Source organism: Podarcis liolepis (assembly GCF_965112155.1).
Source record: "Podarcis liolepis genome assembly, chromosome: 11".
Classification (NCBI taxonomy): domain Eukaryota; kingdom Metazoa; phylum Chordata; class Lepidosauria; order Squamata; family Lacertidae; genus Podarcis; species Podarcis liolepis.
The window spans coordinates 62,734,964-62,751,043 of record NC_139565.1 but is presented as its reverse complement, the minus strand read 5'-3'; the positions used below and the strand labels follow the sequence as shown (position 1 = coordinate 62,751,043).

Here is a 16,080-nt window from a genome sequence, read left to right as displayed (position 1 = left end):
AGTGTACACAATTCCTTCCCCCATATATTCAAGAAACATTTTCCAATCTTCTTTAAACAAATGTTCTTCTTGTTTTCTTATTCTGTAAGTTAGATCTGTAAGCTACACATATTCCATCAGTTTAAGTTGCCATTTTTCTTTGGTTGGGACCTCATTTATTTTCCATTTTGGGGCTAACAAAACATGGGCAGCCGTAATGGCATACATAAATAACCCTTTTTGACACCTGGGAAGCCTTTAGGGGTCACTTCCAGCTCCACAATTCTATGATTCTATGACTTATTAAAAAATATTTATTGATGCTTTTGAATTCTGGTGCTGGAGGAGACTCTTGAGAGTCCCATGGACTGCAAGAAGAGCAAACCTCTCCATTCTGATGGAAATCACCCCTGAGTGCTCACTGGAAGGACAGATCCTGAAGCTGAGGCTCCAATACTTTGGCCACCTCGTGAGAAGAGAAGACTCCCTGGAAAAGACCCTGATGCTGGGAAAGATGGAGGGCACAAGGAGAAGGGGACGACAGAGGATGAGATGGTTGGATAGTGTTCTCGATGCTACGAACATGAGTTTGACCAAACTGTGGGAGGCAGTGGAAGACAGGAGGGCCTGGCGTGCTCTGGTCCATGGGGTCACAAAGAGGTGGACACGACTAAACGACAACAATTTCATTTTTAAAAATGTCAAAGCAGTTTTACAATTATGTATGCATAAAAACATACAGCTGAACACCATATTTGAAAAGGTTAAAAGCAGGCATTGATTAGGCATACAAATTACCAGAAAAGAGAATCTGACTTGTAACTTGAACCCATTGGTAATCCAGCCTCGAGGTTTGGAAGGCATGGTCTACAGTGCTCTCAGGCTATCCCTGTCCAGGAACGGCCATCATTGGTGAACCAGACAGAGCTGTTAAACCAGCCTGTGATCCCCATTGACTCCTATTCCCAGGCATTTCCTGCCCCTGAGAGTAGAGATGGAACATAATTTTCTATAGGTAAAGGTAAAGGGACCCCTGACCATTAAGTCCAGTCACAGACGACTCTGGGGTTGCGGCGCTCATCTTGCTTTACTGGCCAAGGGAGCCAGTGTACAGCTTCTGGGTCATGTGGCCAGCAGGGCTAAGCTGCTTCTGGCAAATCAGAGCAGCGCACGGAAACGCCGCTTACCTTCCCGTCGGAAGGTATTTATCTACTTGCACTTTGACGTACTTTCAGACTGCTAGGTGGGCAGGAACAGGGACCGAGCAACGGGAGCTCATCCCGTCACGGGGATTCAAACCGCTGACCTTCTGATCGGCAAGTCCTAGGCTCTGTGGTTTAACCCACAGCGCCACCCGCGTCCCATAATTTTCTATAAGAGGCATTTAAAAAAGAAAAAGTACCTGCTGAGAGAGGCAGCAGTTTTTACGCACTTAATTTCACATGTCCTAAATCATTCGCCTACATTGGATGTCCCTGGTGATTTCCAGTATCGTGAGAGAGAGAGAGAACTTTTTCTCCATCTGCTCTCTCCATGCAATACAGGATTTTTACACGCTCCTATCACCTCTTTTCTCTAAACAGAGAAGTCCCAAAAGTTGTGACATTTCCTCCTTGGGGAGTTGCCGAAACCGCTCGATCATTTTGGTGGCTCTTTTCTGACCCTTTTCCAATTCTACAGCATCCGTTCTTAGGCCAGAACTGCTCACGGTACGGCCAACGCAGTGGCGCCATAGATTTGTATAGCAAACACTTTGGTCCCCAGTGGCGCGTTCCTTCCACTTTTTTTGCCCCCTCTGGGCTTTCCATCCTAACCCTGGTTGCAAAACTCTCCCGTCTCCTTTTTAAATCGCAGAGAGGTTCAACCCGGTTTTCATCGGTGACAACAGGTACGCAACGTGGAGAACGGGGCCCTACAACAGCGCGGCATGGAATCGATACACCACGTACCTTCCACGGATCCCTCGGGTAAGCCTTGTGACTCCGCGGAAATCCGGGGTGGGGTGCAGATGTGAAAGGAGGCCCCTGCTGTGGACAGGAACTGCCCCTGCGCACCTGGTAGCAGAGCGACAGAGGGCCAGGCTGCAGCGAAGTCGCTCTTAAGCAAGGCAACTCTTTAGCAAGTAATATCCAAGGCAATCACATAAACAGAAAAACTGGAAGTCACAAAATATGCACTCTTAATGGATTCTCTAGAAAGCATAAAACCAAATAAATATGTCTTATAACCACTGACTTATGACTACTGCTCCATAGCAATTGTTGTTATACCATATTTTTCGCTCCATAAGACGCACCTGACCATAAGACGCACCTAGATTTTAGAGGGGGAATGCAAGGGGGAAAAAATCTTTAAAGGGAGCGCTGAGCAGAGCCTGTATGCATCCCAGGCTCTGCTCAGCGCTCCCTTTCACGAGCCACGTGGAGCGTGTATGTGGCGCTTGCAAGCTTTTCCCCTCCTCAGGCGGGGTTGTGAAAGGGAGCCCTGAGCAGAGCCCCCCGCCTGTATTCGCTCCATAAGACATACACACATTTCCCTTTACTTTTTAAGAGGGAAAACGTGCATCTTATGGAGCGAAAAATACAGTACTTTTCCATTCACCATATAGATGGGTTTATGAAGCAATTCTGTATTCTTCTGCTGTGCTGAAGAAGAATTCCACGAAACAGTGGGTATATCCGGAATCACTGTTCACAACGTCTGTTTCCGAACTACTTCGGCAGCGTTGGACGCCATAAAGAAAGCTTTGCAGCCTGTTTTCACCAGATAAGAATCTGATACATTGCTTCTTTCAGAGACTTGCATAGTCTTCAAAGACTTTCAGAGCCTTATAAGACTTGTTTATTTGGTTTTATGCTTTCTAGAGAATCCATAAAGAGTGCATATTTTGCGACTTCCAGAGATTCATAAGTTTTCTGTTTAGGTGATTTCATATTATTCATATTATATAAAGAGTGTATATTGATATCGTATCATTGAATTTGGTCATCCTGTTGCCTTGGATATTACTGACTATTGTTGGCAACACAGGGGTTAAATTGTTTGGCTACTCTTAAGCAAGGCCAGCTCCACCATCAGACAGAGCCAGGCAGCAGCCTTGGGCGGCAGGTGCTTGTGGTGAGGAATTATAGAGTTGGAAGGGACCCCAGAGGTCCTCTAGTCCACCCCTCTCCTGCAATGCTCCGCTAAAGCGTCGCTGACAGATGACCACCCAACCTCTGCTTAAAAACCTCCAGGGAAGGAGAGCCGAGCACCTTCCAAAGGAGTCTGTCCCACTGTCAGACAGCTTTCCCCACCTTAAATTTGTGTGGCTGGTTCTTCCGGTCTAAGTGTAGAACCTTACATCGGTTCTTTCTGAAATTCCTTTCCCCAGTTTGGGCCGGGTTCTCCCACCTCCAGAGAGCATTGGGGGGACACGGGGTCCCAAACTTCAGCACTTCGCTGCATCATGCCAAATGCACATGTGCCTGCATAAATCCCAGAGAAACGGGCTCACGCTGTGCAATCTTTCCTTGCAGGAGGCTGGGTTAGAGTCGATCCTTCGTGGGATGCCCATGCAATACCCTCCGAAACCTGAGCGTCTCAACAATTACGGTAACTCCTCTGTGATCTTGCATGTCCTGCCTGGTTTAGGAACATAGTAAAGGTAAAGGGGCCCCTGACCATTAGGTCCAGTCGTGGCCGACTCTGGGGTTGCGGCGCTCATCTTGCTTTATTGGCCGAGGGAGCCGGCGTACAGCTTCCGGGTCATGTGGCCAGCATGACTAAGCCACTTCTGGCAAACCAGAGCAGTGCACGGAAACGCCGTTTACCTTCCTGCCAGAGCGGTACCTATTTATCTACTTGCACTTTGAAGTGCTTTCGAACTGCTAGGTTGGCAGGAGCAGGGACCGAGCAATGGGAGCTCACCCCGTCGTGGGGATTCGAACCGCTGACCTTCTGATCGGCAAGCCCTAGGCTCTGTGGTTTAACCCACAGCGCCACCCGTGTCCCTGTTTAGGAACATAGGAACATGCTTTATACTGAACCAATGCTGTCTGTCTGCACTGATGGACAGAGGCTCTCCAGGGTTTCAGGCAGGAAGTCTTTCCTAGCCCTGCCCAGGAAGGCTGGGTATTGAACCCACAACTTTCTGCATACAGAGCTAAATAGTCTATGCCTGAGCTATGGCCCTTCCCTTAGTTTGCGCACATCATCCTGCAGATCTCTTAGTTACCCATCACTGTCCTTAAAGCCCATCTGATCCATCATTCTCTGTCCAGCCACAAGATGCTTTTGGGTAGCAGCGTCATAAAGACCAGCAGCTCCTCTTTTGAGGGTATACTGCCTCTGAAGCAGGAGGTTCTGTTTAACTGTCTTGGCCTAACAGCCGTCGGCGAGTTTCGTCATCTGTCAGCTTGGATAACAATCCCTTTCAAAGGCTCCTGGCTAGCAGCCATCGTCATCGCAAGCAATTATTGCGAATGCCCTCAGTTTAAATTGAGCTGTGATTCCTACATTGTGGGGGGTTGGTCTAGATGGCCCATGGGGTCCCTCCCAATTCTGCAATTCTATGCGCTGCGAGAAAAGCGGCTTCCTTTTCTCTGTTGCCCTGAACCAACTGATTTACTTGGCTGGCTGGCTGGCATCCTGCGTCCGAGTGTCCACTTCACCATCATCATCATCATCATCATCATCATCATCATAATTTGTTATTTGTACCCCGCCCATCTGGTTGGGTTTCCCCAGCCACTCTGGGCAGCTTCCAACAAAGATTAAAAATACATTAAAATGTCACGCATTAAAAGCTTCCCTGAACAGGGCTGCCTTCAGATGTCTTCTAAATGTCAGATAGTTGTTTATCTCTTTGACATCTGATGGAAGGGCATTCCACAGGGCAGGTGCCACTACCGAGAAGGCCCTCTGCCTGGTCCCCTGTAGCTTTGCTTCTCACAGCGAGGGAACCGCCAGAAGGCCCTCAGCACTGGACCTCAGTGTCCGGGCAGAATGATGGAGGTGGAGACGCTCCTTCAGGTATACTGGACCGAGGCCATTTAGGGCTTTAAAAGTCAGCAGCAACACTTTTAATTGTGCTCGGAAATGTACTGGGAGCCAATGGAGGTCTTTCAAGACCGGTGTTATATGGTCTCGGCAGCCGCCCCCTGTCACCAGTCTAGCTGTCGCATTCTGGATTAGTTGTAGTTTCTGAATCACCTTCAAAGGTAGCCCCACGTAGAGCGCATGGCAGTAGTCCAAGCGGGAGATAACTAGAGCATGCACCACTCTGGCGAGACAGTCTGCTGGCAGGGAGGATCTCATCCTGCATATCAGATGGAGCTGGTAAACAGCTGCCCTCGACACAGAATTAACCTCCATGGACAGCTATGAGTCCAAAATGACTCCCAGGCCGCACACCTGGTCCTTCAGGGGCACAGTTACCCCATTCAGGACCAGGGAGTCCTCCACACCATCCCGCCCCCTGTTCCCCAAGAACAGTCCTTCTGTCTTGTCAGGATTCAGCCTCAATCTGTTAGCCGCCATCCATCCTCCAACCGCCTCCAGGCACTCGCACATAAAACTCCCTCCTAGTTTTCCAGGGGCACAAGCTCCCCTCTCTCTCTTTCTTCCCCTCCCATTTTCTTCAGAACGGGAAGTGGTGGTGAACATGTTGAACAGCTTGTCTCGGAAGCAGCTTCCATCCATTCAGCACCGTTACACCATCCCGGGAAGGATGCCTTATCAGGGCTACTACAGCCCCTGCACGGGACGCCATTACTGCTTGCGAGGGATGGACTACTACGTCGACGGGGCGCCCACCAACGAGCGACAGATCAGCCAGCTAGTTGAGAAGATTGTAAGGTTCGGAGGGTTTTGCAGACCACACCCCAACTCCTCCCCCTCAGGGCTCTTGTGGGGGGGGGCTTGGAAAGGGGGGCATAGAAAAGACTCTGTGCTGGGCCCGGGGGTAACCCGAGCAACGTGGTCCAGGTCTGCTCCAGAATCCGAAGGTCCCACTAGGAGTCAGTCTGACAGGGCCAAGGCAGGACACGAGGCAGGAAACCAGGCAAGGACAGGTACAGGATCTCAGGCAGGATTTGGCAAACAGCAACGTTGCTCCCGCAACCTGGGGCGGGGTCCAACAGCCTTTTATCAATGCCGGGGTAACGGCCGGTCCTGATCCCCCGGCGACTCACCTCCCCGTTTCGCCTGAAGGCGAGCACTCCTCCTGCAAGTACTCAGGTCTCTCCTCCTCTCAGACCTGAGTCTCTGCAGCTGGGGAGACGTCGGTGGGTGACTAGACCCAGGGGCCGCCTCAGCCTCCCCTGACCCAACCGGTAGTGGAGCAGCTGTAAGCGATGGCCCAGCTGGAGGCAACGAGGTAATCCCCGCATCTGGAGCCAGGGCAGGATCAGGCCCCTGACTCGGCCCAGCTGGTGCTTGTTTCAGGGGAACCTTTGCAGACTGGAACTCTTCAGGATCAGGCCCCAGACTAGGTTCAGCTGCCGCCTGAGGCAAAGGATCCGGTGCGGACTGAGACATCTCCAGCTCCGAGTTCGAGCTCAAGTCCCAGGCCAGCACAGACTCCGCCATAAGCTCCTCACTGGAACATACACACAGGGTGCACACTGCAAGGTGTCCTCATGTGGGGTGGGTTTTAATAGGTAGGAGAGGATAAATGAATTCGATTCATCCCCCCAGGTGCCCACATGTTTGTGTTGAACAGACAGAACATCAGCTTACTGTATGCAATTAAATGCGAAGCTGAGTTGAAAGTCCCATCCTTAGCAGCAAATTAAAAGCATATGAATTAGGCTGCAAAGCCTTCTTTTGAACAAGTCCAACTGCGGAGCAAGGTGGTTCCCCCTTTTCTTGCCCTGCTTAACAAAGAATCAGATAGCAGGCTGAGAAGTAAGTTTAAAATGGGGTTTACTTACTCATAGCCATGCACTGGTTGTCAGCAACCGCAGCAATAAAAACTATGCGGGTAAAATACATTTACAGAAGGAATAGCCTCAGGCATACATGTGTGTGAGCTGGAGCAGCTAGACAAATAATAATAATAATAATAATAATAATAATAATAATAATAATAATAATAATAATAATTTATTTGTACCCTGCCCATCTGGCTGGGTCTCCCCAGCCACTCTGGGCGGCTTCCAACAAAGATTAAAAATACATTAAAATGTCACACATTAAAAACTTCCCTGAATATGTCTGCTCCGAGCACTGGTCTAAGAGAGGGAGGGAGGGAGGGAGGGGGAACAGCAAATACTATTATGTTCCTTTCCCCTCCTGTCCTGAGGGGGAAATGACCTCACACAGAGCCCTCTCTACCAATTACATGTCTATGGCTTGAGTCTTCCTATCAGCAACGCAGCTCTGTGGTCTTAACTCCTCCTCATGCTAACTGGCAAGAATATGCATTGTTAGATTTGGCTGCTAATCTCCCACAAACCCCTTCTCGGGCAAATACAGCAATTGCATGCACAGTTTTATTAAAGCACCTGGAGTCCCATCTTCGACTCAAAGGTTTTCAAAACTCTCTCTCGGTCGAGGTTTGGTGAAGATGCCAGCGGTCATCTCTTTGGCAATACAGTGGTACCTCTGGTTGCAAACGGGATCCGTTCCGGAGTCCCGTTCGCAACATGAGCAGAACGCACCCCGTGTCTGTGCGTGCATGGGTCGCGATTTGCCGCATCTGTGCATGCACGTGATGTCATTTTGAGCGTCTGCACATGCGCGAGCGGCAAAACCTGGAAGTAACCCTTTCCAGTACTTCTGGGTTGCCACGGGATGCAACCTCAAAACGTGCAACCTGAAGCAAACGCAACACGAGGTATGATTGTAGGCCAATTCAACTAGGCCATTGCGCAGGCAGCGGTACTCACCCTGACCCCAACCCCAACCCCCTGATGTGCTTGGTTTTCCCTTGAACTTCTCGCTCTGCAATACTTTTGGAAAAGCTCTGCTTGTCTTTCATCTGTCAAATAGGTTTCTCCTGCGCCAACCCCAAATCCATAGTCCGCCAGGCCAGCTCTCTGCATGCTCAGTCGCAGCTACATACACTGACTCTGTGAAAGACAAAGCTACACATCCTTCTTTATAACTGCCGTAAGAAAGGGGACCGTTTCCACACATAAAGACATACCCACCTGGTTCCCTTGTAATCTTTAGCGCCTCCAGCCTGGTCAGCAACCGGTCAGCCTAACAGTTCATAGTCAAGGTAAAGGGACCGCTGACCATTAGGTCCAGTCGTGGACGACTCTGGGGTTGCGGCGCTCATCTCGCTTTATTGGCTGAGGGAGCCGGCGTACAGCTTCCGGGTCATGTGGCCAGCAGGACTAAGCCGCTTCTGGCGAACCAGAGCAGCACATGGAAACGCCGTTTACCTTCCCGCCGGAGTGGTACCTATTTATCTACCTGCACTTTGACGTGCTTTCGAACTACTAGGTTGGCAGGAGCAGGGACCGAGCAACGGGAGCTCACCCCATCGCGGGGATTCGAACCGCTGACCTTCTGATCAGCAAGCTGTGGTTTAACCCACTGCGCTGTGCTCCTCTTTTTATGAGGGCTCGATCCATCTCAGTGGGAGCACTTCCTTTCCTGCTTAGAATTCCCACTGCATTTGCAATGTCTGGTCTCGTTGTCGTGGTAAGGTGCAAATGTTTCCCGATTGCTGACCTGCACTGGTTGTGGTCAGGCAAGAGCTTTGATTCATGTTTGCTCTCCAGGAAATTGACGGTCATTGGTGTGGCTACTGTGTTGGCTTCTCGCAGCTTCAGGCTGTCAAGCAATTCAGCAACTTTCTTCCTTTGGCTTAGAATATAAGATCCATCCTCCTAAATTTCAATTCTGACACCCCAATAGTGGGAGCCACTTCCTAGTTCTTTCACCTCCACTTCTTTGCCTAATAATAATAATAATTTATTATTTGTACCCCATCCATCTGGCTGGGTTTCCCCAGCCACTCTGGGTGGCTTCCAACAAAGATTAAAAATACATTAAAATGTCAAACATTAAAAACTTCCCTGAACAGGGCTGCCTTCAGATGTCTTCTAAATGTCAGGTAGTTGTTTATCTCTTTGACATCTGATGGGAGGGAGTTCCACAGGGCAGGCGCCACCACCAAGAAGTCCCTCTGCCTGGTTCCCTGTAACCTCACTTCTCGCAGTGAGGGAACCGCCAGAAGGCCCTTGGCGCTGGACCTCAGAGTCCAGGCAGAACGATGGGGGTGGAGATGCTCCTTCAGGTATACAGGACTGAGGCCGTTTAGGGCTTTAAAGGTCAGCACCAACACTTTGAATTGTGCTCGGAAATGTACTGGGAGCCAATGTAGGTCTTTCAGGACCTAAGTGTCTTAAGTGGCCAGCAGCCAGGGAGGGAGGGGTCAATTAGCCATGTTTGTTAATTAACCATGATTGTTAAGTGGAACCTCCATGTGCAAAAGCAGAGTACCTCTACTGGGAACCAAAAACAACACACACACACCCAACACATTAGGAAATGGTCATCAACTTTGTGCCCTGGCTGTGAGAAGCTGCTGACCACTCTCAGGCACAGAACACTGGGCTGGTTGGTTCTTGGTCTGATCCTGCAATGCAGCTCTTCTTTAGTGTCCTGCTTTCCCCTCCAAGTTCTTTCCCATGGCTCTAGCTCTGATCCACCCGCTGAGATGCCAGCCAAGCTCTCCTGCAGCCCTTTAATAGCAACCTCTCTCTCTCCCCCAATGCCATTCCAGGAATTTCCCGTACTACGACCACCACCACGAGATGACTCTTTGTGCACGAATGCCCGACCTGCCGCCTGGTTTCCCGTATATGAACCTTAGGTAAGGAGTCCAAACAGGTTTGGCGACGGGAAGGAGCTGGGCTGGGGAAGCGGGTTGCTCACAAGGGATGTGTGTTGCCTGGGGACCGTTCCCAGAGACCAAACCTGGTGAACAGATTTCCCCCAAGGACAGCTTGGTTCCCAGCGAACCAGCTTCTAATAATAATAACAATAATAATAATAATAAATTTATTTATAGCCCGCCCTTCCCGGCCAGAGCCGGGCTCAGGGCGGCTAACACCAATAAAATCACAGTAAAAACATAATGGGGGGAAAGAGGGGGGGGACCAATTTAAAATACAGTGGTGCCCCGCAAGACGAATGCCTCGCAAGACGAAAAACTCGCTAGACGAAAGGGTTTTCCGGTTTTGCGTTGCTTCGCTAGACGAATTTCCCTATGGGCTTGCTTCGCAAGATGAAAACGTCTTGCGCTTTTTTTAAAAAGCCGCTTGAAGAGGCGCAGTTGCGACGGACCGTGCTTCGCAAGACGAAAAACATCGCAAGACGAAAAGACTCGCGGAACGAATTCTTTTCGTCTTGCGAGGCACCACCCTACAGGTTAAAATGCAGTTTAAAATGCAGCCTCATTTTAAAGTAGCCAATAAATCAAGACCATAAGGGGAGGGAAACATAAGGGTCAGACCAAGTCCAAACCAAAGGCCTGGTGGAACAGCTCTGTCTTGCAGGCCCTGAGGAAAGATGTCAAGTCCCGCAGGGCCCTGGCCTCTTGTGACAGAGCGTTCCACTACGTAGGGGCCAGTACTGAAAAGGCCCTGGCCCTAGTTAGGACCAAGCTAACCTCCTTGAGACTCGGGACCTCCAAAGTGTTGTTATTTGTGGACCTTAAGGTCCTCCACGGGGCATACCAAGAGAGGCGGTCCCATAGGTACATGGGTCCTATAGCCACATAGAGCTTTAAAGGTCAAAACCAGCCCCTTAAACCTGACCCTGTACTCCACCGGGAGCCAGTGCAGTTGGTAAAGCACTAGATGAATGTGATCCCGTGACAAGGACATTGTAAGGAGCCTCGCCGCGACATTCTGCACCCGCTGGAGTTTCTGGGTCAGCTTCAAGGGCAGCCCCGCGTAGAGCGAGTTACAGTAATAAAGCCTGGAGGTGACTGTTGCATGGATCACTGTGGCCAGATCAGGGCGGGAAAGGTAAGGGACCAACTGCTTAATACGCCGGAGATGAAAAAATGCCACCTTTGCTGTGGCTGCAATCTGCGCCTCCTCTAGCAGGCAGCCAGAGGCGGAGTCTGGATAATAGGATCAGCGCCTGTTGGATCAGGCCAAGGGAGACTGGGTTACACAATCAACCTTGGTTGACTGGAACAACTGAAACACAGATGCTACCTTCTGCTGGGGGATGAGCGCAACCCTGCCTTGTTCCAGCAGGAGCAATGAGGCTGTCACACAAGGGAGGTTTCAAAAGTCACATAGCGGACCTCTGGGCGATGTTTTCAGCACTGGCTCTCTAGTGCGTCTTCCTCGAGAGAAAGTGGAGTGCGCCTCCAGGGGTGAAGTCAACCAAAGTGACCTCCTCGGGGTGCAAGCTTGGGGAGTGTGTCAGTGGCATCACAACAGGGGGCAGTGCGCCCCGGGTGCCATGTCTGGGGGGGTGACAAGAAGACACCCCGCGGGGGCTCGCAGCAGTGCGAGCAGCCATTGCGCCACTGCAGCCGCATGTGGAGGATCCCACAGCCAGCGAGCAGAGGATCCCAGCGCCAGCAGCAAACCGCTATGTACAGCGCATGTGCGGTGTCGCACACATGTGCTGTACGTAACAACAACGCACAAGTGCTGTACATAGCGGTTTGCCACCAGCGTTGCTCCAGTGCTGGACGGACAGTGATCCTCCACATGCAGCTGGAGTGGCAACGGAGGGGTCCTGGCACTGTCCATGTGGACATGTGCCCTACATAGCGACGCCCTGCCTCGGGTGTTACGATGCCCTTGTTCGCCCCTGCAGTGTGTAAGGGCAGTCCTAGGCTGCCCGGACGACAGGACCCCCTTCTCACCCTTGCTGATGAGGGCTTGAGACCCATCGGCTGCCCTCACCTGGCTTAGCCAGCCAGTTGAAGCTGCTCCCAGGAAATGGATGCTGTTTTGCGCTGGCAGCTTCTAGGAGCCACAGGTAAGAGCTGAGTGCAGGGCGAGGACCAACAGATTATTCCAGAAGTAGCACAACGTGTGTCCACCCACCCCATAGGTAAAGGTAAAGGGACCCCTGACTGTTAAGTTCAGTCACAGACGACTCTGGGGTTGCGGCGCTCATCTTGCTTTACTGGCCAAGGGAGCCAGCGTACAGCTTCCGGGTCATGTGGCCAGCAGGACTAAGCCGCTTCTGGCGAACCAGAGCAGCGCACAGAAATGCCGTTTACCTTCCCGCCAGAGCGGTACCTATTTATCTACTTGCACTGGCGTGCTTTCGAACTGCTAGGTGGGCAGGAGCAGGGACAGAGCAACGGGAGCTCACCCCGTCACAGGGATTCGAACTGCCGACCTTCTGATTGGCAAGCCCTAGGCTCCGTGGTTTAGACCACAGCGCCACCCGTGTCCCTCCTCCACCCCATACACCCCTCTAAAAGGTATATCTGAAGAATATCAGAAGATATACTGCAGGGACTGACTAAGCCATCCTTCCGCAACCTAGTGCTTTCCAGATGTTTTGCTCCCACCAGCTGGCTGCGGCTGATGGGAATCGTAATCCAAAACATCTGGAGGGCACCAGACTGGCAAAGGCTGCCATAGTGATTGCTTCTGTGCATCTGTGCCCTGGAAATGAGGTGGATTTCTCTGTTTGCCAGGCAGTTGGAGGCTACCTCTCTCTGCCAGTACAAATAAAGTCTGCTTTTTTTGCTTTCCGAAATCCCTACACGGAGGGCATTTAATTGGGAGCTTCACCATGAAGGCAATGGGAGAGGCAGTTTTAACAATTTGACAGGTATGTGTTGAGCAGGCATGTCTCTCAATACCTGGGGGGGAAATATATATTGTATTGGCCCGAATATAAGCCGCACTTTCCCCCCAAATTCCAACCGTGAAAAGTTAAAGTGCAGCTTAAATTTGCGACCTTACAAAAATTGGCTTTTACAATACCGCTGCTGAAATAGACATACGGTAAAACGGACCCCAAAAAAATGTTTTATTGCCGATTTGCAAGCTTGAGACTCTTCTCTGGCCATTTATGGGTGTGAGTGGCTGCGGAATTGAAGCAACTGAATACCGATTTGTGATTTTAGCAATTGTACGGTAACGTTGCGGGCTTGCAAGATCAAAGGCTTAATTAGGCTCGGAGTTACAATTCTACCAACCGCAGCGGTTTTCAGCCTGTAACCCATGCATAGGCAAACTCCGGCCCTCCAGATGTTTGCGACTACAATTCCCATCATCCCTAGCTAACTGGACCAGTGGTTGGGGTGATGGGAATTGTAGTCTCAAACATCTGGAGGGCTGGAGTTTGCCTATGCCTGCTGTAACCCAATTTTAAGGGAGCGGCTTATATTTGGGCATTGTCTTTTTTCTCCTCCCCCCACCCCGAATTTTAAAGGTGTGGCTTATTTGTTGGGTGCAGCTTATATTTGTGCCAATACGGTATATATGCACCTTTCCTTTTCCCTCTGGGGCCATTGGGGTGTTTTGGTGGTTCCAGATAAAACACCTATATGGATATAGCAGGACCACAACAGCAGTCAGGTGGGGGGCAAAGGGGAACAGCAACTAACTCTCAGCCACAGGCCTTGGACATTTCCAGGTTTTGGATTCCTGTGATGTTGGAGCACTCTCAAGAGAAGCCAGATTAGGATAAAGGCCTTGATTAGGATAAAGATTCATTCTAAAGTTCACAGGATCCATAGATGGTTTGTTTACTGAAGGCACTTCTAACCTGCCCTTTAAGCATAAAACAGGCCAGCAACAAAAGTTAAAAATTAAAAAGAAAACAGCAGGGAGAAGGAGGCTAGAGGCTGCTGCTCACATTGCCATCTTGACACTTTAACCCCATTTAACCAAAGATGTTTCTCAGTGCAGCTTACAGAAATAATCAGTGCTAAGTAGTCCCTCTCCTCCAACTCATACTCTAAAAAGACATGGCGAAAAAGGGAAAAGGGAGGTGAAGGAAGATGCTTGCATGTATCTTGTGGGTCTCCATCCTAAGTTTTTCCTTGGTTGCACTCACAAAGACATAGCACACAAGGAAAAAGGTAGAGGAGGGAAGATATATCTTGTCGAGCTCCACCTTAAGCTTTTTCCTGGTTGCGCTCATAATGTTCCCGCTTCTGAGAGGCCCTTATTATTATTCATCCTCTCCTGGAGCTCTGCCCTGTGACTTCCCTGTACTAGTCAGTTTGCCTTCCACGTCTTGCAGAGCTTTCAGTGAGATGATCGCAATTGTGGCGTAAATTCTGAGCTTGGCTTGGCAGTTCTGAGTGCACGTCTGATTTCAGTATTTGCGTTTCCAAAAGTGTAGCAGTAAAATAACAAACCTCCAGGGGCGTGGAAATGCAGAGCGTCAAGAAAGTGATGTCATAGCTTTGCAAAAGCTGAGCTGGTCCAAGTGTGAGCAATTGCCTGGTTAGATAAAGTCTGCTTAACAGCCCCCCCCCCCCCGCCCCCATGCCTCCTTGGATTCAACGATGGAAGTAAAACTGAATGTGCCAAAAGAAGCATGTTCAAACTGCGCTTGATTCCACCCCCACAGGTGCAAATCAGTCCTACTTATGGAAAAAGGGAGTGTCTCATGCAAAATTGCTCCGTTTGTGTGCTGACACCGGTCTGGAATCTGGAATCCTGTGCCAGAAGGAGAAGGGAACAGTCTAGAAGGGGAAGGAAGGAAGGAAGGAAGGAAGGAAGGAGGAAAAGTGGTCCTTCAGAAATGAGTCATGGGCATAATTGGCTCTTTAGGTTGTTTCTACTATCTCAGCCAGCATCAAGGAAATACAGTAATGTTGAAGACAACGCAGAAATAGTACTTAACCTCAGTTAAACTTTCATATACAGTGGTACCTTGGTTTACAACCCTAATCTGTTCTGGAGGTCTGGTTGTAAACCAAAGCAGGTTGTAACCCAAGGCGCGCTTTTGACAATGGGGCATCCCCCCCAAAATGGGTTGTAATTTTAAAAAAAAAGGGTTGTAATCTAAAAAAAAGGGATACGCACTTCCGGGTTTGACATGGTTGTAATCCAAAATGGTTGCAATCCAAAGCAGTTGCAAACAGTATACATTAAAAAATACTTCACCAATGTGCTGGCGCAAGGGAGAAAGAGGCGGCTATATGGGCTGTTGTGGTGGACATGCCCAAAGGTAGTAACTTTTGGCCAAGTGCTTAATGATATAAGTAAAATTACACATTTAATAGGTGAAAACTTGAATGCTTGGTACAAGAGAGCATGCTTGGCTTATTGCCCTTATGGAAAAATGGGCTCACAAATCACGACTGGCAAGAGGAACAAAGCACAAATAAACCTTTGCGGGAGAAGGGGGGCTCTTCATTGGGTTTCCAAAACCAAAGACCAGTTTCAAAGGTTTATACTAACTTGTGGCTCATCTAATGTGTGTTATAGAGGTTTACTGTTATAAATCGTGGTGCACATATGGGAATACAGCTTTTCATAATGAATTTTTGTTCGTCTCCAGGGAAATAAAGTTTTTTTAAAAGTTAGTTATAAAATATTTTTTATAAATAAGTAAGTGTGCATCACTACCATCTAAGTACAATAGAGAAAGCTTGGGAGGCCCCTTACTGAAATAGTGTGAGAGAGAAATATGTCTCCATATTTCCTGCATCGCAGGGGGTTGGACTAGATGACCCGTGGGGTCCCTTTTCTACAATTCTACATGTGATGAGTGTGCATGTGGTCTGTAGGTGTGCTGTATGGGGTTGTGTATCTCATATGGGGCCCATTGAGTTGTGTCTAACCAGCAATGGGACCCATAGGTCAAAAAGACACACACACAATCACAGTCTGCAAATCAAAGTCATCTTCTGCTCTGTGTAAAATCTTTTTTTTCTCTCTCCCTGCCAGGTGGGATACAAGCCATTTTAAGAAGGCTGGAGGGGCACAGAGGGACAGCTTTATCATTCATCCTGAATTTGTTTCGGAATCATTCCCCCATCCACCGTGTTGGTAGTAGAGAGTTGAGACAGGCTGCCATTAAAATTGCCGCTGGTGACTAACTGTGCCTCCATCCTTTCCTTGGCCTCATAGAGTTCCTCCTTTCACTTGTTGTTCTTGTTGTTTTGTCGTGTCCAACACTTCATGACCCCCTGGACCAGAGCTCCCGCAGTTT

General features: G+C 49.5%; 1 protein-coding gene across 3 annotated transcripts in view; it reads left to right on the top strand.

The window, feature by feature from the left end:
- The window catches only part of SPMIP6 (sperm microtubule inner protein 6), a 28,309-nt gene extending 12,342 nt beyond the window's left edge, over positions 1–15,967 (top strand). For 2 of the 3 annotated variants that reach the window (XM_083466244.1, XM_083466245.1), the window contains exons 3-7: positions 1,834–1,946; positions 3,498–3,573; positions 5,604–5,817; positions 9,701–9,790; positions 15,816–15,967. In XM_083466244.1, the coding sequence (XP_083322370.1) occupies positions 1,834–1,946; positions 3,498–3,573; positions 5,604–5,817; positions 9,701–9,790; positions 15,816–15,921 (599 nt within the window). In that variant the 3' untranslated portion in view covers positions 15,922–15,967. The remainder of the gene's footprint in view (positions 1–1,833; positions 1,947–3,497; positions 3,574–5,603; positions 5,818–9,700; positions 9,791–15,815) is intronic. The other variant, XM_083466246.1, reaches the window with a different exon arrangement.
- Positions 15,968–16,080: the final 113 nt, after the last annotated feature.